The sequence below is a fragment of the Mizuhopecten yessoensis genome, unplaced genomic scaffold (assembly GCF_002113885.1).
Source record: "Mizuhopecten yessoensis strain PY_sf001 unplaced genomic scaffold, ASM211388v2 scaffold2741, whole genome shotgun sequence".
Classification (NCBI taxonomy): Eukaryota; Metazoa; Mollusca; class Bivalvia; order Pectinida; family Pectinidae; genus Mizuhopecten; species Mizuhopecten yessoensis.
Genome location: NW_018404696.1, coordinates 236,419 through 262,687, shown reverse-complemented (window position 1 = coordinate 262,687; position 26,269 = coordinate 236,419). Strand labels below are relative to the sequence as shown.

Sequence of the window (26,269 nt, the reverse complement as noted above, 5' to 3'; positions counted from 1 at the left end):
TAGATTTGTTTATGATTTATATTAGAGTTGGCAGGCCTGTACAAGTATTGTAGATTTGTTTATGATTTATATTACAGTTGGCAGGCCTGTACAATTATTGTAGATTTGTTTATGATCTATATTAGAGTTGGCAGGCCTGTACAATTATTGTAGATTTGTTCATGATTTATATTAGAGTTGGCAGGCCTGTACAATTATTGTAGATTTGTTTATGATTTATATTAGAGTTGGCAGGCCTGTACAAGTATTGTAGATTTGTTTATGATCTATATTAGAGTTGGCAGGCCTGTACAATTATTGTAGATTTGTTCATGATTTATATTGGAGTTGGCAGGCCTGTACAAGTATTGTAGATTTGTTCATGATTTATATTAAAAAGTTGGAATAGTTCATTATGAAATTTCAGGGGTGAATGAGTTAATCTTTTTTACAAATTGCACATTACAGTCACTATTACTATATGCTCAATATTTTTGATGTGTGTGTGGTGAGCACTCTCGATCTCCAAAAACAATGCAAAAGCATTTCATGCACTTGACAACTCATCAAAGATATGAAATTATCTCATTGATTGGGGGTCTCAGAGGTTGGTGCCCTACTTCATGAGGAAAACATGCCAAACGTTCTAGTGACCTTACAAAATTTCTATACTCATGCACCTGAAAAAAGCAACGTACCAGCAGTACGATGAAAAACTGACCGAGAGCATAGTGGTCCTTAAATCACCCCGACCGAGAGAATAGTGGTCCTTAAATCACCCCGACCGAGAGCATAGTGGTCCTTAAATCACCCCGACCGAGAGCATAATAGTCCTTAAATCACCACGACCGAGAGCATAGTGGTCCTTAAATCACCACGACCGATAGCATAATAGTCCTTAAATCAACCCGACCGAGAGCATAGTGGTCCTTTAATCACCACGACCGAGAGCATAATAGTCCTTAAATCACCCTGACCGAGAGCATAGTGGTCCTTTAATCACCCCGACCGAGAGTATAGTGGTCCTTAAATCACCCCGACCGAGAGCATAGTGGTCCTTAAATCACCACGACCGAGACCATAGTGGTCCTTAAATCACCACGACCGAGAGCATTGTGGTCCTTAAATCACCCCGACCGAGAGCATAGTGGTCCTTAAATCACCCCGACCGAGACCATAGTGGTCCTTAAATCACCACGACCGAGAGCATTGTGGTCCTTTAATCACCCCGACCGAGAGCATTGTGGTCCTTAAATCACCACGATCGAGAGCATAGTGGTCCTTAAATCACCCCGACCGAGAGCATAGTGGTCCTTAAATCACCCCTACCGAGACCATAGTGGTACTTAAATCACCCCGACCAAGAGCATAGTGGTCCTTAAATCTCCCCGACCGAGAGCATTGTGGTCCTTAAATCACCCTGACCGAGAGCATAGTGGCCCTTAAATCACCCCGACCGAGACCATAGTGGTCCTTAAATCACCCTGATCGAGAGCATTGTGGTCCTTAAATCACCCCGACCGAGAGCATTGTGGTATTTAATCACCCCGACCGAGACCATAGTGGTCCTTAAATCACCCCGACCGAGAGCATTGTGGTCCTTTAATCATCCCGACCGAGACCATAGTGGCCCTTAAATCACCCCGACCGAGACCATAGTGGCCCTTAAATCACCCCGACCGAGACCATAGTGGTCCGTAAATCATCCCGACCGAGAGCATAGTGGTCCTTAAATCACCACGACCGAGACCATAGTGGTCCTTAAATCACCACGACCGAGACCATAGTGGTCCTTAAATCACCCCGACCGATAGCATAGTGGTCCTTAAATCACCCCGACCGAGAGCATAGTGGTCCTTAAATCACTCTGACCGAGAGCATTGTGGTCCCTAAATCAAGGCTCCACAACATGTCAATGTTGTTTATCTTCTTACTAAACTCTTCTTTGCTTAAGTTCACTTTGTAAATCAATCCCTATTTGTGAAACCTCTATATCTCAAAAACACATAGGATTACTTTAACATTCTCATCAGATGATAACAAATTAAGACAACCTTCTTATTTCCCACCCAAAGTTCAAAGTGCATGCTGCCGTGATTTCTACAACACCGTGCAATCTTGTGATTTACAGTAACCATGACTACAGATCAACCAATCAAAAGTCCAGGCCACAGTTCCAATGATGAGCAAGATGTCGACTAATACAAGGAAATGAATCCTTAATTTGTTTTGCTTATTGCATACAATACATACAAAAACATGTCATTGAGCAGGCTACCTAAAATAATATTTTGAAAATAACAAGAGAAATAAGCAATAATAGATGAGAAAAGAAAATATAAGCTTGAAACAAAGAGCCCGATGATCAATTGCTGGAATGTTATGAGAAGCAATGAGCAGGCAATGAGCAAGCAGATCAGATGAGTAATGAGTATATGAGATTTCATACAAATGGGGCTGCAACAAAACAAACAACTGAAAATAATCTATACAACAGCAAAATAATAAATCCAACACCAGGAATGCTACAGGTAATGTCTTACACTTTCCAGAGAAACAAACTGGTCCATTTCCAAGTGGAACTCGGAGATTTCTGCTGCAATTTCCTGGAAGGAATATATTGATGATGGGAAATGGAGAAAAATGACAGAGAAAAATGGGTACCCAGCACCCATTCCCAAAGTTAAAACAAGGCTGATTTTGTTTCCGATTCCAAAAGATTACAGAAGATTAGATTCTAAACAAAGATGTTACTTAAATAGAACTTTCAAGAATGGTGCATCGACAGAAGTAGATATATACATTGTGTTAGTTAGGACAGGACCGTTGTGTAAAACAAGAGTCCCAGAGGGCCTGAATCACTCGCCTGGACATTTAGGTAAAATCTTCGTTTACTATTTGTGAAGTTGGATGGACATGTGTAGAATTTTTATGAAAATCAAAGCATTCCTCTATACAAGGAAATCATGGGACTTTTCACAAACTCCAGGATGTCAACACGTGTCCTCTAAGATTTTCATGTTTAGATCAAAATTGAATTTGAGTGGATAACTGATACCAAAGGTATATGCCAGAAAGTTTCATGAAAATTAAAGTACTCCTTCAACAGTTATAACACAGAATCCATTTGTAGGGGAAAAGCAACCAAGGAGATACTCACAGAGTGATCTTTTAATGTCAACTTTGCTTTGCAGGCAACTTTATTGAGGACTATTTAATTAGTAAGAACATCAAGAACGCCTGTTAAAGTTGTAACAATACTTTTAGAACATGACTTCATATCTGTTAGTTCAGCAAACAGTGAATAATGAAATGCTCACTAGAACACTTGAATAGATTTCAAGAAAACTGTTTTGCTATCACACATCAATAGAAAGTTAGTCCCATTTTGTGGTAGACCTTAATTTTAACCCCTCACCTGGAACTTCTGAAGCTGTAGCTGTTTGTCATCCAATGTTGATTTGGGAGGAGATTCTTTGACCTTCTTCTCCATGTCCTTGACCCAGTGAGAGATGCGGTCATACTGCTCCTCGTACTTGCCCCACTGTTGAACGGCACGCTCCAGCCCGTCACGCAGGCCCTTAATTTGAGATGTGTAGTTGTCCCAGTCCATCTTCAGCATGTCCATTTCTTGGTGTACTCCCTGGCGACCCTTCAGGGCCGTTGTTTCCACAGTGGTTGCTGCCAACTCTTCACACTCGGCAATCTTAGCAGTTCCTTCAGGGATGGAAGCCAGCAGCTCCTGAAAGTAGAAAAGCATTGTGAAATAAGAGGTTTGTTTTTGTGCACAAAATCATATGTCTCCACATTTTTCGCAAATATTATTTCCACTTCCCTTGCATAATAAAAATCAGTTTCTTCATGATGTCTTTCATGGTTTAAAATTTACAACACAGATATGATGTTCATGATAAGGTTTTTTTTAACCTTTGACCTCAAGTTCAATTAAGGTTACAGTGACCTTCTGACAGTGCACTGCACATCATCTGAGAATTATGCAAGTATACTGCAATTTTCTATTGCATCTCCAATGGTTTAAAAGTTACGACACAGCCAAGAAGTTACTGAAAAGTTTGCATTTATTTGACCTTTGACTTTAAGATTACTATATCTGTATTTCAAAGTATTTGGGTTTTTCACACCAACTGGCTGAGGGATTGGAGTAAGTTTTCATTATACTTGTCCTGCAAGACAAGTTGGATGTTTAGGTTTTGTTGACCCTGATCAACATATTTGTTATTGCTTTTCGTACAGGTTTGACTGAGGATGCTTCAAGTATATCCTTTTTTTTTTTTTTTAATAAGATTAAAAATTGTAAACTCAAATCTAGCAGATAACAATGTAGCCGCATACCTGGACTCGGTCAAGTTTGTTGCTGAGGGTATGTCTGTCCCCAGAGGTATCGGAACACATGCTGACACGGTCCTTCATCAGCGTGAGCCAGTCCACTGCTGCCTGTAGCGAGTCCTGGTATTGTTGGTGGTCTACTACATTCTGCTCCGACTGCTGGATTATAGCCTAGCAACAGGAAAACAGGGCACATCACTTAGCAACTAGAAACAAGACTGTACCAATCAATTAGCACCCAAACAAAATATAACAAGACATATAAGAAAGGTAAAAATGTCAAAATACAAACAAGATACTGGTCACATATATCATGAATCCAGGCCTTTTGGTTCTTCAGAAGAAGCTGTTTAAGTGTTTTAACAGATTGAACCTCTGTGATTTTGGTAAAATAGGTCTACGTTATTTCTCTTCCAAATATTTTGAATCAATCATAGCCAGCAAGTTACTGGCCATATGTCATGACACTGGACATGTTTCTGCTTCAGAAAAAGCTGTTTGAATGTTTTAACAAATTTGACCTTTGTGAACATGAACATGGGTCAAGGTCATTTATTTTCCCAAAATGTGTAGAGTTCCACACCAGAAAGCTTTTAAGCATTTATCATGGCTCAAATGCCTTTTGTATCTTCAGAAGAAGCTGTTCGAGTGTTTTAATAGAGTTTAACCACTGTGACCTTGAATATGGGTAGAGACCAATTATTTTCACATAATTTACAGCATTTCATGCCAGGAAGATAAGGGCCAAATAACAGGCTCCAGGCCTTTGGTTCTTCAGAAAAAGATGCTAGAATGTTTAAGGTACTGAACAATGTATAGTAAATTGCTTCCTATTCAAATTTTGTAGCGCATTCACTATGGGCGCTTAAAATGTTAAAAATCAATTAATATGATTGCTGGTTTGTTTCAAGATGATTTTTTTGTTTGTTAAAAACTAAACTTGTACCCCCTTTTTTGGCTCTTTGGTGCCCTACAAAGGGACCAGCCCTTTGAAATCTAAATCATTCTTCACCTAGAGAAACTTCCTACCAAATTTGGTTGTAATTGGCCTTGCAGTTTTTGAGATGAAGAGATTCAAAGAAAAGTTTACAGATGGACAATAAATGCTAGACACCAGATGACAGATGCCGGCCAGCATCCAAATACCTCATTCAGCTCTTCATGCCAGATGAGCTAAAATTATACTTTAAAAAATCAAATAATTAAATTTCTTAAAAAATGCAAAAAAACAACTGAAATTCAAGAAAAATCCTTGACTGTTGATATCAACTATTGAGAAAGGATATACTCAATACTGAATGTGAGCAGTACCTTTGAGGTTGTGGTGAGGTTTTCGTAGCGCGAGTTGATATCAGTGATAAACGTCTTGACCTCTGGGTTGGATGTACTCTGAAGAACACCCTGTGCTTTCTCTACGACGGAGTCCACAAGGCGTTGGTGAGACAACACATCTTGAAGCACGGCCTGTAAATACAATTCATTACATTTTCAGCAGGGAAATGATAGGAATATATATAGTGAGAACATTTTATCATTGGTAAGTAGTATGCCTGAGACATGAGTAGTTATCATTGGTTAGTAGTATGCCCGAGACATCAGTAGTTTTAAGATACGCTTTACACAATATTCCAGACAAACAAACAGAAATGGTGATTCCAATAAACCCCCTCTAACTTTATTGTGGAGAGTATGATTATTTTTTTATAAAGAATAAAATAATAGAAAGTAAAACTGTATGACGTGTAAATAACGTACCCTGACAGTCTGAAGTTTGGTTCGTTTCTCCTGTAACGTGTTTTTGAGATCAACATCTGATGTCAGAACTGTCTCTGTGTCTAACATCCATCGTAGAAGCTGGTCTTGGCCATCAGCATATGATGTCCACTGCATCATGTACGACTCGACACGGCGTTGGGCATCATTGAGATTGTTGAACAGTCGATCCCATTCATCTTTTGCGAGTCGTAGTTGCTGACGAACCTTCTCCCGTCCAGTAGATGCAGTGTCAGGGTAAAGACGCTCACCAGACTCTATGGTAGAATTCAGCCTTTGGAGGCCATGGTCCTTCTCAGATAACAACATCTGGAAATTCAAATATTGATTTTGTGGCCTTTTCTATTTATAAGTATCATAGACAGAGGGGACAAATGTACCACAAAGTAAGTGCCATATTTTGTATTATTGACAAATGGCTCAAAGGCCTTAAGGGGGGGAAATAAACATTCAAACAGACAATGACAGATGAAAAGCGATCACATTAGATCACTTGTTCATTTAGAATTTATTTCACCTGATTAAATTTCATTCCTGAAACTTGACAAGGAAATGGCAAGATATAAAAAAAAAAACCCAGATAGGACCAGAAAACTGAGTAGTCTTGTCTAAGGTCCTGTCATTACTGGCTTTACCTGGATCATGACTCGTCTCTCCTCCATGGTGTTCTGGTCAGCAGCCGGACGTTGACAGGCGTCTAGTTTCTCTGTCGCCTGTGCCAGCCATGTCTTGTACTCCTGATGACGATTGTCGTAACCTTGGTGATCCTGGACATACTTTTCCCATTTTGTAATGAGGTCCTAGAAAGGTCAAAGGTTATATACTAATCTCAAGAATAAGTCACTTGTACTATCTGTGGCAAACTATCTAGTCTCCTTTTTACTGAATCTGCTAAGGGGGAGTTTCTCTCAAGCTTCGTCTGTAAAGCACTGACTAGTGATCTGTACTCCCCATTCTGACTTTACCTCCAGACACATGACTAGTGATCTGTACTCCCCATTCTGACTTTACCTCCAGACACATGACTAGTTATCTGTACTCCCCATTCTGACTTTACCTCCAGACACATGACTAGTTATCTGTGCTCCCCATTCTCACTTTACCTTCAGACACCTGACTAGTTATCTGTACTCCCCATTCTGACTTTACCTCCAGACACATGACTAGTTATCTGTACTCCCCATTCTGACTTTACCTCCAGACACATGACTAGTTATCTGTACTCCCCATTCTGACTTTACCTCCAGTCACATGAAAAAGCAACCTTGGAGATATTGTTACTGGTAACAGGGTTTGGTCAGTTACAGTAGCATACCCTTCCCAGGACAGAAGCATCTGTATATAGATTGGTCTGTACTGATAGAATAACTTTGTAGTAGCTTACCTTGACCAGTGAGAGCAGGCCTCGGTATCGATTGGTCAGTTGGGACACCTGTGTACTTAGTCTAGCATCAGCACTGGTATGCATCAAGTTCTGTGCATCGTCTGTGAATCGGTCAATCTCTGGTTGGTGGGTGAGGATCTCTTCACGTTGTCGCTGTAACAGATGTATGTATACAGTGTGGGAGATTACCACAGTTTAAATCTGGAATATAAAGTCTAAGCTTCCATGAGGGTCAGGAGGTATCGAGAGGACTGACTGTATCCAACACACCAAACCCAGGGGCAAAGATTCAACTTTACTTATAATTCTTTTTACCTCAACTAATATATATCTTTATAGTGTATGATCACTTTATTGAAATCATTGATTGGTCAGTTTGCCAGAATTGAAGGGATAGCTGTGTTGTTAAAACCACCAACCTTGAATTTTTCCACCTGTTCCTGTTTCTCCTTCAGTGTAGACTTGAGCTCGTAGTTTTTGACCTGCTGTTCGATGCCCTTGAGCCAGGTATTGCATGTGCCAAACTTGCCCTCAAAATCGCCCCACTGTACCAACGCGTTGCCTAGGTCCTCCTCAGCCTGTGACATGAGAGCGAGGTAGTCCTCCCAGTCCCCTTGGATGTGGTCCATCTCACGTCGCAAAACCTCACGGCCTGGCTGGCTTGTCCCGCGTGCTGACTTCTCACACAGCTCTTTGGTAGCTTTAAGTTTGTGGTCACCATCTTCTACCTTCTCAGAAAACTCCTGGCAAGCATTACAAATAAAAGGTAGCGTTAGTTATAGGAAATAGTAGGATACAGTGAATTCTGCTTCAGATCTCGTTTTAGTTGTACGAGGAAATATGATACATGAAATATGACATTAACAGATAATATGATTCTCAATTTTTAAAACCCAGAAGTGACCATATTTAAATATTCAAAGTGATTTGGTTCTATTTTGTGACTGAATTTGTTTTTTCTTTATTGGCAGTGAAATAATCACCTTTTTATTTCTTAATACAAATATGTGGCTTAAACACTGGTGTTGTTGTTGTTGTTGAACTGTTTTGAATTCATATCTCCCATTTAAAGATCCATACTAGTTGTGACGAACGGAAACATGTCCATTCACAAACAGGATATCAACACCTAAGTTAAATCCCAACTAATCAACATAACAACATGCATGTGCTCTAGTAGTCCATGGATCATTTGAAAATGAGACAAAGTGAACTTTTTGTTTTGAAATATCTATATTAATATTTGAATTGAGTTACGAAAATAACTTTGTTTTTGTCTTTCTGAAGTGATACTTTTCCCCCGACATACCTTGAGTCTGTCAAGTTTATGCTGGATCGACATCTTGTCACCAGAAGTGTCGGAGCAGGCCTCCACTTTCTCGCGCGAGGAGTTGAGCCAGTCCTGACAGTCCTGGTACGTGTCCTGGTACATCTGGTGGTCCTTCACCCCACCTTCCAGCTCCTCTAAATGCTCCTTCGATTCCCCACACAGCTTGTTGTACTTCCTATGTAACTCGTCCACAAACTTACCAGCCTTCGTCACTGGTGACGAATGGGACAGCTTGGAAGCTTTCTCGGACAAATTATCCATCACATGCTGACGTGACATGATATCTTGGTGAAGCACCTGTCAGAAAGTTCAGTTAGTATATAAGATTTCTTCTCTAGCTATTAAAATGTACATTTGTGTGAATATGGACAAAGGGTATCTTTTACTATCTGGTGATGGTGGACTAAAAACTTTGACTACAACAAATTTTACATGAGGGCAAAAGGGCCTGTATCGCTAAGCTGGATATTTCCGCAATCAAGGCAAAATATTCTCATTGTCAGTAATATTACAGAAAAAGTTCCCAGGAGTTGGGTCGAACCCCACTGTCAGAAGGTTGCAAATATATGTTTCAAAGTCTTCACGCTCAGCAATTGTATATATTGTTATAAGATAGGGATCTCAACCATTTCCATGTCATAACCCAGGGACTAAGTCCCTAAGGGGGTGGCAGACATCATGACCAGTCCTGGTTGCATATCTGTATTAGTATTTTCATGTCCAAATTATCCCTTTTTGCCTTCCCTCTAACTGCCTCTCATAATTCCTAAAAATGATTTAAAGCAATATGTCCATATACATCTTTTTATTTGTACAGTTTTGGATCCCCATCACCTATCTAAGACTGCTTCTCCTCAGTCTTTATGACCAGGTGAGCTTTTACAGATACAGATATATGGTATCAGATTAGACTACGGTGTAATACACTTTAGGAAATATTTATCTTGATAACACATCTATATGTACCCTGTGGTTCTGTAGCTGGGCCCTCTTGTCTGGCAGTGTGGCTCGTAGGTCTGTATCCTCTCGTAACTGGATCTCTGTGTCTAGCAGCCATTTCTGGAACTGTTCAAAGTTCTCATCATATGAAGACCATTGCAGCAGGCAGGTGTCGAGCTTGCGTTGCGTGTCAGACAGCGTATCGCAGACCTGTTCCCACTGGTCACGGAGTCCTCGCAGTTCCTGGCGTATGACATCTCTGCCCTCCGATGCAGTACTTGGGTACAGCTTCTCGCCACATTCTACTGTGTAGTGGATCTTGGTTGCTCCCTGATCTTTTTCGGCCATCAGTTCCTGAGGAGGCAAAAGCATGATGAGACGAGATAAGTTTCAGAAAGATGTTTCAAACCAACAGAATATAAATATTTAAAGCCATATCATATTTCTTATCCTCCCCTTCAATTCTGACACTTCTAATCCTTTATTTGTAGATAAATATTCAATATTTTTTGTTTCAGATCCCTTCAGAATGTTCTTGATAATTTTTAACAGTATTGTTTCTTTCTCTCCGAGTGAAGTCCATCCATTTATTTTGGTTCAATACTTTTCCGTTAAATAAATATATATGCTATATAAATATACAAAGCTAGGTAAATGATGCCATTCTATTTCTAATGTGTCCATAGGACTGTCACACTCCAGCTGATTGAAATCAAATATACAAGTCTTACTCCAAACTAGACACCACTTTTATAGGTGTGACAAGGTGTGACAAGGTGTGACATTACCTTTACAGGTGTGACAAGGTGTGACAATACCTTTACAGGTGTAACAAGGTGTGACAATACTTTAACAGGTGTGACAAGGTGTGACAATACCTTTACAGGTGTAACAAGGTGTGACAATACTTTAACAGGTGTGACAAGGTGTGACAATACCTTTACAGGTGTAACAAGGTGTGACAATACTTTAACAGGTGTGACAAGGTGTGACAATACCTTTACAGGTGTAACAAGGTGTGACAATACTTTAACAGGTGTGACAAGGTGTGACAATACCTTTACAGGTGTAACAAGGTGTGACAATACTTTAACAGGTGTGACAAGGTGTGACAATACCTTTACAGGTGTAACAAGGTGTGACAATACTTTAACAGGTGTGACAAGGTGTGACAATACCTTTACAGGTGTAACAAGGTGTGACAATACTTTTACAGATGTAACAAGGTGTGACAATACTTTTACAGGTGTGACAAGGTGTGACAATACTTTTACAGGTGTAACATGGTGTGACAAGGTGTGAAAATACTTTTACAGGTGTGACAAGGTGTGACAATACTTTTACATGTGTAACAAGGTGTGACAAGGTGTGACAATACCTTTACAGGTGTGACAAGGTGTGACAATGTGTGACAAGGTGTGACAAGGTGTGACAATACTTTTGTAGGTGTGACAAGGTGTTGCAAGGTGTGACAATACCTTTACAGGTGTGACAAGGCAGCAATTTTTACCTGTAGTTTGGTGAGTCTGTCCTCGATGTCGTGTTTATCACCGGCAAGGTCTGCACAAACTTGCAGACGCTGATGTAGTGTGTCAACCCATTCGGAACACTCCGCGAAGTTTTCCTGGTATGCCTCGTGTTCCCGGGCATGCTCCTGTTGCCGGCTTATCACATCCTGTTACGTGACATAAAGTCAGTTTAATTTTAATAAATAATGTTTTTCACTGCTTTTCTACACTTTGAATCAGAATTCAATAAGGCTGATCACGACTTCATGGATTGGAACACACCTTTCTTCACAATGACATTTCTATAGAATTTTTAACGCATTCAGTTAAGTAGGGGTTTGATAGATATAACCATACTGTTGAAATGTTAAAAATCTCTCTCTCTGAACATTTTTGTAAACTTGAAAAGAATGTATTGCACGTTTTCTTGCTTTACCATGTAAACCCATACTGTAACTGTTTCATCATACCAACAAAAACCAGACATTTGTAAAGTGTAATATTCCAAGCCCCAAGATCTGAAACCTATCAGGAGCCATATCTATCTATCTGCATTTATGTCTCAGTTGAATACAAGCTCTGGCCACCTGCCACCTGATTCATCAAATTACAGAAACTACTAAAGGAGTTTTCTCAGACTAGTTCCCTGGATGGGAGGACTAACTCCCTGGATGGAGGACTAACTCCCTGGATGGAGGACTAACTCCCTGGATGGAAGGATAAACTCCTTGATAGTAAATTTAGCAGGAAATTGGGAATAAAGTCAATAAAACTGATTACTTTCATAAGAGAAAACAAAGTACAGATATATAATAACAACAATCAAAACCTTATGTTGCATTTTTAATGAAAAGGAAAAGAGAATGTGAAGTTGAGCCTACCCTAAGGTTGGTCTTTGCTGTCTGGAACCGTGTCCCAAGCTGAGTACTGAAGTTAACCAGTCGTGTGTCTGATCCTTGTACTTGGGACGCCATGTTGGAGAGTTCATCAAACTGAGGCTGCTTGGACTGTACTTCTGCTTGTAATGTCTGCAGGAAACAAAACATTTACGGCACATAGAAATATCAAAATATCAACCTCAAAGCTATTTACTGTATCTTCTTTCACAGTAACAAAACCGATCTACATAGATGAACCAATGAAATGTTTTAAGAAGTCATGGATATAAAAGACAACCTCGACCAATGATTACAGAAAAATCCCAGAAACTTCCTTTGAACAGACAAAGTGCATGCAGAAATCTGAAATATTGAAGAGTCTCTATAATAAAGCAATATTAACCTTGAACTTTTCCACCTGAGCATGTTTTTCCTTGAGTGATGACTTGAGTTCATGCTCCTTGATTTGTATCTCAACATCACGGAGCCACCTGTTGAGTGATTCACATGAGCTGTCATAACTCTGTATTGCCTGGACGGCATGCGTTAAGCTCTGCTGAGTATCCCCCAGACGTGACACCACACCTTCCCATTCTGTGGTCAGGCTTTCCAGTTCTGCTTGTATAGTTGCCTGACCTGGTTTCCCTGTCTGGGGAATTGACTTCTCACCCTGCACGTGCGTGTCCTTGACCTTTTTCTCACCATCATGCAGAGCAGTCGTCAGGTCCTGTGATAAGGGATGTACAGTGTTCATCAATCATTATTTCAAATTCCCTTTTTTTTCTCCAAATTTGATACTTAAAATTAAATTTTCATAAGAAAATGTAAAAATCTGCCCACAAGTACTGAACATCAAGTAAAAAAATGTTCAGGATTATATTAGATTCTGATGTTCAAATTTCAGATTTCAATAGGTTTGGCCTATTTCAAGCAAATATCTACTATAATGGTTTAAAGTTTACAAAATTAGCTCTTATTATACCTTTGACCTAGAGCTAAAGGTAACAGGACATAATGACAGTGCACAGCACACCAGTTGTGGACAATGCACGCATACTTAGTAGAAATCTAGGATATCTTTATAAGTGATGGCCTGGACAGGGTTATATTAGAAGATGAACCAGCACAAACACTTGGATTACCAGCATTAGTTACACTGACCTGTACTCTGTCCAGTCTATTCTGTAATGCCTGTCGATCACCCGTCGTCTCTGAGCAGACGGCCAGTTTGTCCTTGGTCATGGCCATAGCATCGCGACACTGCTGATAGCTGTCTTGATACAGCTGGTGCTGGTCAACAAAGCCCTCGGCAGTCTTCACTTGATCCTACACAGTTCAAAACACACACAGACATTAGCCGACAGAAATACTGTCATAAAGACATATTTGGACTTTTTACCCACAATGCGATTGTGGGGCAGGCATATTTACTGTCAGAGTTAATTTCATAATTCACAATTAGATAATGTCAATTAAAGTACAGCCATAGCAAGTTTGTGGTAAGGATAATTCCTTAAAAACAGAGAATAACAACTTTTCCAATTTTTATTGACCACTGTAGATGTTTGCCCATTTTTTATTGACCACTGTAGACGTTTGCCCATTTTTTATTGAACACTGTCGACGTTTGCCCATTTTTTATTGACCACTGTCGACGTTTGCCCATTTTTTATTGACCACTGTAGACGTTTGCCCATTTTGTACCTGAGCACCACCACACAGGGTGCGATAGCGGTTGTTGAGTTGGTTCAGCTTGCTTTTTGCTTGTGTTGATGAGAGTGCAGTCCCCTTATCACCGATGCTGTCAATCATTGTCTGGTGCGACATGATGTCCTGACAACGGGTCTATATGAAGGGATCAAAATGTCAAACAAACGTACAAGCAAAATATTTAAATTGTGGGTAAATCTTCATGTTAATGTAAAACTATTGAACAGGAAGAATCCTTCTTACAAAATTGGAGAGAGCTTTGTCAAGTTCTCCTGAGAAATAAGGACAGATAAGGACCAAGAGGAATCTACATATGAAATCTGAGTAAGAGCAAGAACAAGAATGATTTAGCGACAGATAACAGTTGAACAGACAAACAAGATTACTGAAAATTAAAAATTAAAAACTTTTGAGTCTATTTAGATTTTTAAAAACTATATTAGATCATGCATCTTCGGACCAGCCATGCATTCTACTAGACATGAACATCAGGCAGGCATAATGATGGAGACGTTAACTCCTGCAGCCCATCAGCAATTAGTATATAATGGAGTACTGAAATGACTTAAACTACTCTTCACTGCAAACATGTTCTACTAAATCCCAATCATCAATTTATCAAACATGATGTTACTGAAGCCCAAACATACTTAACACCGATACATGTCTACCAGGGATGCTGTATCAGTAATTGTCATTGGTCAAAAGCATACTAAAATAGCAACCAATCACAGCTTACTAACACAGCAGTAAAATGGTTACAAGCATCATTTCCATGGCAACCATATGAAACCATGGCAGCATTACATGATGACATTCAAGCCTTGGTTTGACATGCAAACAAACCTAAAGTTAGTCAGTTCAAAATGAAAAAGCTTTTTGTTTCATTCAAAAGTTTGAAAACCAAACAAATACAAAAATAAAAAGCTCCAGCAACTGATGTTGGTGTTGTTAGCAGTTCAAACAAGTCTTTAATATACCCGGTAATGCTGCAGCATGGCTTTCTTCTCCTGAAGGGAGTTACACAAATCCTGGTCGTCCTCTATCTGACCCTCCATGTCCGACACCCACTTGGACAGTTGGTCGTAATTGTCATCAAATGTTGACCACTGCATGCGGCTACTCTCTAGTTGGCGCTGGGTGTCATTGAGACTGTCATTGAAAGACTCCCACATCTCACGCAGGGACCGTAACTCACGGCGAACTCCCTCACGCCCGTCATTTGAGGTATTCGGGTAGAGTTTCTCTCCCGATTCTAAGGCTGAGTTAAATTTGCCCAGCCCTTGTTCCTTGCTTTCTAACAGGTCCTGCAAGCAATACATCAATTTCATGCCATATTTCTTATACACAGCCCAACTACTTTACACATGTTATCAAAAACATACTACTGTCATTCAAATATATCTCTTACTACCATTCAACTTGATTGAAAGCCATTTCATGTACTGTATAGCTGGTCATTTTTGTGAGGAATTTTATTTCTCTATATTCACGGTCACAAATGACAGCACAAAACTAGAACACTGACAGGTAATCAAGGGCCCTACCATGTAACACACACCCCCCCCAAAAAGTCTATATTTAGTAAGAGTAACCTTGACCTTAAACACTTTGTTTAAACCCCTATAGCACATCTACATATTACAGTATCTCCTTGTCGAATTTCAGAAAGATTGGTGTTTTGGTTTTCAAGATAATCTCCAGAATTAAAGTGAAGACACACAGACAGTGTGAATACTATAGAGCACCCATATTTCTGATGCGGGGCCCTTGTAATAATTAAATACCAAGTGAATAATAATACCAGGAATAAACAGTAATAAAACAAAACACCTGTTTACTCTCAATTGCCTAAAAATAGAGATAAAACAACAATTCAGAATCGTATCTTACATTATTTTGATAAAACCCTTGTCAAATAAATCCAATCACCAAAATACAAAAGTACCCCTGTGAGCGCTAGATTTTTAACCGGCAATGTCACACAAAAATTTAATGCCAGCAGGCTAGTTCTGAACATGACAACCACAAATTATAGCCCCACGAATTTAAACAACTATACAGTATCAGCACGAACACTTTCTCAGTAAGTCAGATTTCACAGAGAAGTATTAATATAAACCACCATCAACAGCAACAGAACAATCAATTTTACAAACCATATCATATAGAAATGATACATATCAGTGTCAGAACATAATACATGTATATGTATCAAGGGTGGCAAGGATATTTCAAAGCAGAGAACTCCATTCCGTACAACATGCGTAAACAGAGGGGTAGACTTTTGTTAGTTCTGGAATCATGCGTATCGTAGATGAGGATGCCAGGCTTCCAGGGTCAGTTTTACAGACCTAACACTAACAGTTACAGAATCTTGTATCCAAGACACTTTGGAAAATGCTCTCAAACATTCACAAAATTGCCCTTATATATCTATAGTTGTTATGAAATCTTTCAAAGTTAGAAATTCATCGCAAGATCAACCCAACAAGTTGTATATCCATGTTTACTTGTCGTGATCTTCTTACCTCTACAGTTTCAATCTTGGCCTGTAGAGACTGTGGGTCGTCAGCCAGATTGGAACACTCCTCAAGGTTTTGTTGGGCTGATTTCAGCCAGTCCACACATGACTTGTGTCGCTGAATGTAACTATCATGATCCTCTACATTTTCCTCACACTTCTCAACTTGTTCCTGCAGAGAAAATTAAAACCAAACATATTACGTCAATTTCTACCAAAAACATAAACAGGTTAACCAACCCTTGTTGAGGGAGGCTCGTTAACTTGGTGTCTCCTATGCTAAGTCCGATGCCATGTGTGAGATTGAGATATGTGATATAAAACATTTCTCCTTCATATCATGCGAAGTGGCCCTCAAAGGGACCATCACCACGAGAACCTGACAACGATTGTATCACCAGGCAATGACTGCCGTGCGTCTGTAATCTACTGTTGAATTGATTGAGAGGGAGACCGTAAACCACTGCCAACACGTGTTTGAGCAAGTACGATTACTCGAGTCTGGAACAAACAATCTGACACAAGCCAAAAAGAAATAAATTCTAATGACAAAGTAAAGTATCCTTTGATTTCTTGATACAATCAAGCATAGAAATTAGTTATACATCTAATACTTCAATCCTTTCTAGTAACATGGTGTTGCCCTCAGAATGACATTGAATGAGTTACCTTGACAGAAGATGAGAGAGACTGGTATCTAGTGTACAGCTGGCCGGCGTATGATGCTGTGCGCCCATCTCCAGTGGAGCGTGAGATTTCCTGAGCAGAATCCTTCAATGCTTCAAACTGTGAGCGATGGGCCTGCACCTCCAGCTCCATTTCCTGCAAGTAATACACAGCATTTACGCCCATCTTATACAATGCCATACGCCCATCTTATACAATGCCATAAGTCCAAGTAACAAAAATGTTAAAATTTACTTCAAACAAATACAAATTAGACTATTAAAAACTTCAGTTCAAACTCTGATGCATTAAAAAAAGGAATTAAACCCTAATCATACATTGTTATTTTTTTCCAGGAAATTACAAACTTACACCAAAGAGCTCCAACTGGTCCATTTTGTTCTGTAGGTCGGGTTTAAGGCTAGCCTCATTGCGGATCCTAGCCTCGGTGGCCTTCAGCCACTGGGAGAGACCTTCGTACTTATTGTCATACTGCATCCACTGGTCAATGGAGCTCTCCAGTTTATGTCTAAAAGGTAAGAATAGGTCATCCATCGGATTTTTCAAACACCATGAATCCAACATATCATTCAAATAAAGTAATAATTTCACACATTTTCCTCTGTTTATGTTGAACTAATTGTAGTTATCTGTCTTACAGATTCAGATAATCCACTTGAAATATTACCCTTACATAAGTTCAGGAACAGAAACAAGTTATAGAACATTAATACAATGTTATTTCTTTTTTTGCAAAGCTGTGAACACATACTGTGTGCTGTCCATCTGCTTGACCAGGTCTGCCCAATCTTTTTCTGCTTCTTTCTTCTGTCTATCCAGCTCTGCTTGTTTCTCCTTGGGAAGGACAGCCTTGACCATATCAACCTTAGAGGCAGCCAGAGCCTTTTTCTTCTCTCCTTCTTTGGTATTTCCCATCAGTTCCTACACAAACAAACATGTGTGACGTTTTGTGACAATCAGACAAGAAATGAAGTCATTAATGTTAGCGCAATTTCTAACAAATATTATTTATAGTAATAGTGGCCTAGTTTCTGAACAGAGGATTTCAAAACGAAACTCATGCACGAAGTGTTTGTAGGTTATGTGAAGTTTCAGAATAACGTTTGTCGAGCATCGACATTAAAACATCTATCAAATTCTTTTTATGGAAACAATGACCTATTTTATTAACTTAAAATGTTGAAACACAAAACTATTAAAGAGGTGATGTTTGTTAATATGTGTATGAAGTTTCATGAGAGACAAAGAAATAGAAGCGGTAGGTTGATACACACTTCTGATGTATCCTAATTTGATTGAGAAGGGAGAATGATATCGTCTTCCCTCTTCCATGATGAATTATTTTGGATAGTCATCAATATTGTTTTTAGATTCTGATTTCTTTGTCAAAATGAATATCATTAAGTTCTTTCAATCTCAACTTAATGTCATCTACTCAAACAAGGCTTTACCTTGATGGTGCCAAGCTTGGCCTCCACACTGTAGCGGTCCCCAGCAATGTCCCCACACCAAGCTACTTTCTCCTTGGCAGCAGTAAGCCAGCGTTGCTGTTGTAGTTGGGCATCTTGGCAGTGCTGTTCCAGTGAGCTCTCCAGGGTGTCCTCAATCTTGTCAGCACGATTACGAGAAGCTTCAAATTTCTTGGTAAGCACGATTGCATCTTTGGCAAGGTTGCTTGTTTCAGCTGAAGGATATTTGGCTTGAAGTGCATTTGATTTTTCTTGTAGATCTTTGACGTTTTTCCTGTGACTGTCCATTTCAGCTTGTAGTTCCTTAAAAAATGACACCATCAAAACTAAGTTTGAAAGTTGTGGTGATTTTTCACATGACCATGCATTCACTAACTTCTGCAATTTTCATAAACATGACTTGTGAAAAGTAAACTATGTTATCCTCTAACTATTTGCATTAAACAAGGGGGAGACATTGAAGTGAAGATGATTATTTGGCATGATCATTACACAGAGTAACGATCTGTACTAGGCCTGGTCATGATTATTACACAGAGTAACGATCTGTACTAGGCCTGGTCATGATTATTACACAGAGTAATGATCTGTACTAGGCCTGGTCATGATTATTACACAGAGTAATGATCTGTACTAGGCCTGGTCATGATTATTACACAGAGTAATGATCTGTACTAGGCCTGGTCATGATTATTACACAGAGTAATGATCTGTACTAGGCCTGGTCATGATTATTACACAGAGTAATGATCTGTACTAGGCCTGGTCATGATTATTACACAGAGTAATGATCTGTACTAGGCCTGGTCATGATTATTACACAGAGTAATGATCTGTACTAGGCCTGGTCATGATTATTACACAGAGTAATGATCTGTACTAGGCCTGGTCATGATTATTACACAGAGTAATGATCTGTACTAGGCCTGGTCATGATTATTACACAGAGTAATGATCTGTACTAGGCCTGGTCATGATTATTACACAGAGTAATGATCTGTACTAGGCCTGGTCATGATTATTACACAGAGTAATGATCTGTACTAGGCCTGGTCATGATTATTACACAGAGTAATGATCTGTACTAGGCCTGGTCATGATTATTACACAGAGTAATGATCTGTACTAGGCCTGGTCATGATTATTACACAGAGTAATGATCTGTACTAGGCCTGGTCATGATTATTACACAGAGTAATGATCTGTACTAGGCCTGGTCATGATTATTACACAGAGTAATGATCTGTACTAGGCCTGGTCATGATTATTACACAGAGTAATGATCTGTACTAGGCCTGGTCATGATTATTACACAGAGTAATGATCTGTACTAGGCCTGGTCATGATTATTACACAGAGTAATGATCTGTACTAGGCCTGGTCATGATTATTACACAGAGTAATGATCTGTACTAGGCCTGGTCATGATTATTACACAGAGTAATGATCTGTACTAGGCCTGGTCATGATTATTACACAGAGTAATGATCTGTACTAGGCCTGGTCATGATTATTACACAGAGTAATGATCTGTACTAGGCCTGGTCATGATTATTACACAGAGTAATGATCTGTACTAGGCCTGGTCATGATTATTACACAGAGTAATGATCTGTACTAGGCCTGGTCATGATTATTACACAGAGTAATGATCTGTACTAGGCCTGGTCATGATTATTACACAGAGTAATGATCTGTACTAGGCCTGGTCATGATTATTACACAGAGTAATGATCTGTACTAGGCCTGGTCATGATTATTACACAGAGTAATGATCTGTACTAGGCCTGGTCATGATTATTACACAGAGTAATGATCTGTACTAGGCCTGGTCATGATTATTACACAGAGTAATGATCTGTACTAGGCCTGGTCATGATTATTACACAGAGTAATGATCTGTACTAGGCCTGGTCATGATTATTACACAGAGTAATGATCTGTACTAGGCCTGGTCATGATTATTACACAGAGTAATGATCTGTACTAGGCCTGGTCATGATTATTACACAGAGTAATGATCTGTACTAGGCCTGGTCATGATTATTACACAGAGTAATGATCTGTACTAGGCCTGGTCATGATTATTACACAGAGTAATGATCTGTACTAGGCCTGGTCATGATTATTACACAGAGTAATGATCTGTACTAGGCCTGGTCATGATTATTACACAGAGTAATGATCTGTACTAGGCCTGGTCATGATTATTACACAGAGTAATGATCTGTACTAGGCCTGGTCATGATTATTACACAGAGTAATGATCTGTACTAGGCCTGGTCATGATTATTACACAGAGTAACGATCTGTACTAGGCCTGGTCATGATTATTACACAGAGTAATGATCTGTACTAGGCCTGGTCATGTAGCCTTCCTACCAAACCTTTTACTTACCCTACATATCTGCAGCCTCTTCACAAGATCTTCATCAGTCCCAGAAACATCGTCACATTTTGCAAGCTTGTCCTTGATCTTGTTAACAAATCTGACCTCCTTTTCCACCTCCTTCTGAAGAGTTCCACGTTCATCAGAGAAGTCGGTCATTATGCTCTCAAGCTTGCTGGCCATGTTGGTTGCCTTTTCCATCTGCTCCTCGATGGCCTCCTGCTGGGCAACCAGCCCTGGTATCTCGTGGTCCTTGTTTAGCTCAGTTAGGTCCTGTACCTTCTGCTGGAGCTCTGACAAAACTTCCTTGAAATAAGGAGCCTCCTCCTAGAAAGAAACCACATTGAAATAATGACATGCAAAGCACATAATCGAAGCAAAGAACCTGATTTATAACGGAATCAAAGTACTGAAAGAAATATACTTAGCATATAAACAAAGCATTTTCAATTCTTCCCTTTTAACAGATAGACAGTTTATACCCCCCCCCCAAAAAAAGAAGCTTTTTTATAGGGGTATAGAAATTATCCTTCAATTCATTTCTGTTATTATGCACACTTTGGCAAATTCTTTGTTTAAACTTGATATTTGAATGACCTATAAATTCCTTTTTCAAACAACTTGACATTAACAATTTCCAAATAGTGAATTTTAAATTCTCAAATTGGTAAGATGATAAGACATTAGTTTAAGCTATTAGTTCCATGTTTTATACAGCTACTATTTCTATCTTATAATCTACGAAATGAATTACCTTGTATTTCATTAAACAGGATTCCACGCTCACAGCATCATCAAAATGTTTGAGACTGTCGTCAAGTTTGGTAACCATGGTATTGACCCATGACTCCACCTCTTCTTTCCCAGTTTGTACTTGGTCCCAGCATACAAGCTGTGCCTCAAGGTTCTCCATGTGATTCTCAACATCCTGAAAAACAGTAAAGGGTCATTTTCATCCAGATCACTAATTTTCTTTGTAAAATTGAGCAAGTAGTATAAAAAAGTTAAATCAGAAGTACTGAAGGAATGCAACACAAAAACGGATTAGAACCTGGCAGCCACCTGGATTTCTTTTTCCCCATTAATTCTCAAAAAACCCATAATAATAATAAACATTAACAAGGGCCAAGGAGAATCTACATACAGACCAATGGGCCTGTATTGCTCACCTGCTATTAATCTATTACTTTGAACCATAAAAGTGGACCAATTTCAGATGCATATAAATGGATTAAATACAGCTACAAGTCAAATATCCGTTCATATGACTCTAGGTTATTCTAAAGAACCTTTTAGAAGACTTTAACACATTTGACCTTAGTGACATTTAAAGCCTCACAAGGTCATTCAACTGAACAATCTTGGCAGCACTTCATCCGTATAAGTAGATCCTGGCCAAACATCATCACCTTGTGACTTTTGGTTAATGAAAAGAGGTTGTTTAAGGATTTTAACAAACTTGACCTAAGCGACCTTGAGAGTTGGTAAAAAATCGTTCATGATAATATCATCACCCTAGATTTTTCAGTTCTTCAGAAGAAACCATTTAAAAATTTTGAGATATTTGACATCTGTGACCTTGAATATATCAGTCATCTGTAATCACAAACATTTTTCCATCCAAGGAAGATACCAGCCACGTACCATGATTCTTCGGCATTTCCTTTCTTCAGAAGTGCAGTTTGATTTTCTTTTACATATTTGACCCTTGTGACCTTGAATACAGATCAAGGTAATTTTTCTTTTCACAAACTTTGATGCACTCGATCCCTGGAAGCTATTTACTTAATATCATGAGTCTAGCCCTTTCCATTCTCCAGAAGAAGTATTGTGAACTTTTTTGACAAATTTGCCCTTGTCACCTTGAACACAGGTCAAGATCATTGTTGGGCTTTATCCTAGGAAACTACCAGCATCGTATCATAATTCTAGGCCCTTCCATTCTTCAGTCAATTCTGACATACTTAAAAAATCTTTTTGATGCATTATTGCATCTAAATATATGAAAATATGGAAATGTGAGAAGAATTAACATTTCTACTGTATTACTCATTGAAGGTGAAAACTATTTCTGAAACTTGACTAACTAAAGTTAAAGTAATGTATATACATTTCTTATATCCTGTATGACCTTTGCCTGTGAATAAGAAGAGGGTACATACTGAATTGGCAGTCTCCCACTTATGGTTGACCTGGTCCATGTCCTGTTCTAGGACTGCCACGTTGAAGTTGGGCGTGTTCTTCAGTTCCTCTAACAGCTGTAGTCCACGGTTGTTCATCTGGTCCAGTTGGGACTGGTTAGCATGTAGTTCAAACTCTGCATTCTGGAGACACAGAGAAATTCATTTTAATTGTACTGTTGCTCGTGTATTTTTCTATATCATTATCTCTGTTCCAACTTCATATGTATCCTTATCTTCGTCTACATTGTTTGTCTGAGTTGCTTTATATAGAGTAAAAGGCCCTCAATAACAGTACTTGCTAAAACTAAATTTACCTTGTGTTGATCAAGGGACTTCTTGACCTCTGCCTGGGTGGCAAATGTTACATCCTGTGAAATCACAGGTTCAACATCCTCCATAACGCGCGCCACACCTTGCTTGGCATCATTGTACTGCTGCCAGAGGTTTGCGGCACCAGAATATGTTTGGTGTTTCTGGGCGAGTAGGGCCTGGATCTGGTCCCATGCCATGTTTACCTCTGACAGGTTTGACTGAACAGGTGCACCCTTACTAATGTCAGCCTGCATGATCTGTCGGCCAAGTTCACGTAGCTGCTCGTACTCCGGGTTGTAAGTCAACAGGTCATCTCTGGCGTCCTGAGGAAGATATTTTCATTTTTAGTTTTAAACACATCTAAAATGAGATCAGAGGAATATTATGGATACATTTAACTCAATCCACCCTACAAAATGGCATTGTTGTACATACCTCAATTTCTCGCACCAAGTCCTTGATGCCCTGGAGGCTGGAGTTCTCCACTGTGGAACCATCAATCTTCTGTGCAAGCATATGTAGTTTGTCAACAAGTCCTTCCTTCTTGTCAGTGAAGTCCTCCCATAGTTGTGTCAGTTCACCCAGGTGGTCTTCCTTCTGCTTGGCGTTGGTAGACACATTGCCACACATGCTCTCAATTGCCTGGACTTCAGTGCCGAAGTGTAGAGTCCGCTGTGTGGCGCGGTCTTTAATGGTCATCTGTGAGGTTGCCATGAGATCGTCAAGCTTCTCCGCCTTCTGTGCCCAAGGTCCCATGCTGCGCCAGAGTCCTTCAACCTCCCTGTTTATCTTGGTCACCTCCTCTTCAGTGATGTCTGGTGACGCTAACTTGGCCTTCAGGACCTTGAGGCGGTTCTGTGTGTCCTTGTGGTCAGTGGCATAACTTGACCAGTTATCGCACAGTTCCTCACGGTTCTTGATCAAATCCTCCACCTTGGTGTATCCAGCGATGAGGTGGTCAAATCTGTCACTTAAAATGGCAGCCTCATCCTCATTACAATCTTTCATGAGGTCTTTGAATTCCTGGGAGAGACTGTTGAAGGTCGGCTCCTGACCCACACATTCACCCTTCAGAGCCTGTAAATAACGCCAATACTTTAATAAATCTGTAGTAACAAATCATTCTATTAATTTGTAGTCCGGAGATTTATATGTTCCAGATACAAAACTGGAAAAGTCTGTTCACCTCATTTACCACCTACATATGTATGTGTACATCCTCCTATATATAACACCAAATCCTCTTATACTGCTCAGTGAACTGCCCTAATTCTGGCAGTAAAATAAAAATTTACTGTTCAATATAGAAATAAATGAAATACATGTATTATGTGACAATTCTAGCACAAAGTATTTTTACAATGTAGAAACGGTACAAAAATTGAACTATAGCTTTTGAAAAAATTCCAATATCCCATGAATGACCAAAAAAAACAACCTTTAATTTAGATTGCGTCTCTGCAACTTCGTCCGAGTAGATTTCGTTTCCAGTGTCCAGTTTTCGTTGTGTTTTCTTCAGCCACTTCTCGAAGTCCTGCAGCTGAGAGTAAAAGTCCTGTCTGTGGCGTACTGCAGCGTTCAGCATAGACTGTCGTTCACTTGCATCCTCGGAGATTTTCTCATACGCTCCTTTCACTGCATCGTGTTTGGACTTGAGTGACTTGACACCGTCGGGTGTAGCATGCTGTTTCACCTGCTCGAACTGTCTCTGTAAGGCAGTCAGATGCGGCTGCTGGCCACGGATCTCTTCCTGCAGCGTCTGTCGGAAACAAAGTAATCAAATGGTTAAAGTTGTACTTTTAATATAATGGATCAAATTCAAGATAAACTTTTTTAATGAACCAATAACCCCTGTTTTAAGAGATGATGTACTTAACCTCCCTTGACAGAACTCTCTTACCTTACAAATGGCAAGTTCATGCTCGAGAACTTGGACATCTGTCGAACTGACATTGGGTTCTTGTGCGAGGCGGGTCTGGAACTTCTCAAGAACCTCATCAAAGTTGTTGAGTTCTTGGTCATATGCTGTCCACGCACCATGCATTTTGTCCACTTTATGGCTGCGCCCCTCAGAAGCACTGATGATGTCATTCCAGCGTTTCTGGAGAGTTTCCATATCCTTGGCCATGTTGGGCTGGTCCATAAGGTAGCCTGCCTCAGTATTCATCTTCTCAAACACAGGGAACTGTTCCTCGCACTCATGCAGGAAGGACTGCACACAAAACCAAATTTAGAAAAAAAGGCAGGAAAAAGAAATGACCCAAAAAATTTCAAATAACAACATTAATTTTAAAAAACAATTTCTAACTTTTTCTCTTGCATTATTTTACTTTTCATTCAATTTCATCAAAGAACTGCTTGTGTGTATGTGTTTACCTGATGAAGTTCATAAAGGTCTCGCGCCTCCTCCAGTGAGGAGCACTTTGGTAGCTCTGTTGCACAGTATTTTTCTGCCTTCACTATCCAAGGCATCAAGCGCTGCGACAGGTTCTGGTGTGTCTGCCAGTGAGCCACGCTTCCTGTCAGTGCAGAGCTTCGGTCCTGGGCACGCGAGCACAGACTCTCCCACTGGCGACGGACACTAGCCAGCTTTGTCCTCAGAGCAGCAGTTTCACGGGAACGAAAGTTCTGTGACATACCCTTAGCATCCTTCTCTAGAGTTTCTAGTGTAATGTGATTCTCATAAACCTCTGATGCAATTGCCTGCAGGTAAATATGTTTACCATTAAACAAATGCCACAGGATCTTATTGATTCTGATTGATAATACAAATAGACAATGAAATAATTAATTTTTATGCAAAAAATTCTGCTTGATAATACAAAAAGAAAATGAGATAATTAATTTTCATGCGATA

At 39.6% G+C, this 26,269-nt stretch overlaps 1 protein-coding gene across 3 annotated transcripts in view; it reads right to left on the bottom strand.

Annotated features, from left to right (window-relative positions):
* Nucleotides 1-26,269, bottom strand: part of LOC110446497 (nesprin-1-like) — a 323,100-nt gene that overhangs the window by 193,069 nt on the left and 103,762 nt on the right. For all 3 annotated transcript variants that reach the window (XM_021491669.1, XM_021491670.1, XM_021491668.1), the window contains exons 25-53: nt 25,789-26,115; nt 25,313-25,624; nt 24,851-25,171; nt 23,848-24,489; nt 23,415-23,735; nt 23,080-23,241; nt 21,672-21,845; nt 20,927-21,244; nt 18,511-18,831; nt 17,811-17,980; nt 17,411-17,567; nt 17,042-17,194; nt 16,380-16,544; nt 14,829-15,155; nt 13,843-13,983; nt 13,300-13,464; nt 12,542-12,865; nt 12,142-12,288; nt 11,263-11,427; nt 9,780-10,106; nt 8,793-9,110; nt 7,903-8,226; nt 7,484-7,636; nt 6,735-6,899; nt 6,082-6,408; nt 5,638-5,790; nt 4,333-4,497; nt 3,398-3,721; nt 2,523-2,585 (exon numbers count right to left, since the gene is read on the bottom strand). In XM_021491669.1, the coding sequence (XP_021347344.1) occupies nt 2,523-2,585; nt 3,398-3,721; nt 4,333-4,497; nt 5,638-5,790; nt 6,082-6,408; nt 6,735-6,899; nt 7,484-7,636; nt 7,903-8,226; nt 8,793-9,110; nt 9,780-10,106; nt 11,263-11,427; nt 12,142-12,288; nt 12,542-12,865; nt 13,300-13,464; nt 13,843-13,983; nt 14,829-15,155; nt 16,380-16,544; nt 17,042-17,194; nt 17,411-17,567; nt 17,811-17,980; nt 18,511-18,831; nt 20,927-21,244; nt 21,672-21,845; nt 23,080-23,241; nt 23,415-23,735; nt 23,848-24,489; nt 24,851-25,171; nt 25,313-25,624; nt 25,789-26,115 (7,131 nt within the window). The remainder of the gene's footprint in view (nt 1-2,522; nt 2,586-3,397; nt 3,722-4,332; nt 4,498-5,637; nt 5,791-6,081; nt 6,409-6,734; nt 6,900-7,483; nt 7,637-7,902; nt 8,227-8,792; nt 9,111-9,779; nt 10,107-11,262; nt 11,428-12,141; nt 12,289-12,541; nt 12,866-13,299; nt 13,465-13,842; nt 13,984-14,828; nt 15,156-16,379; nt 16,545-17,041; nt 17,195-17,410; nt 17,568-17,810; nt 17,981-18,510; nt 18,832-20,926; nt 21,245-21,671; nt 21,846-23,079; nt 23,242-23,414; nt 23,736-23,847; nt 24,490-24,850; nt 25,172-25,312; nt 25,625-25,788; nt 26,116-26,269) is intronic.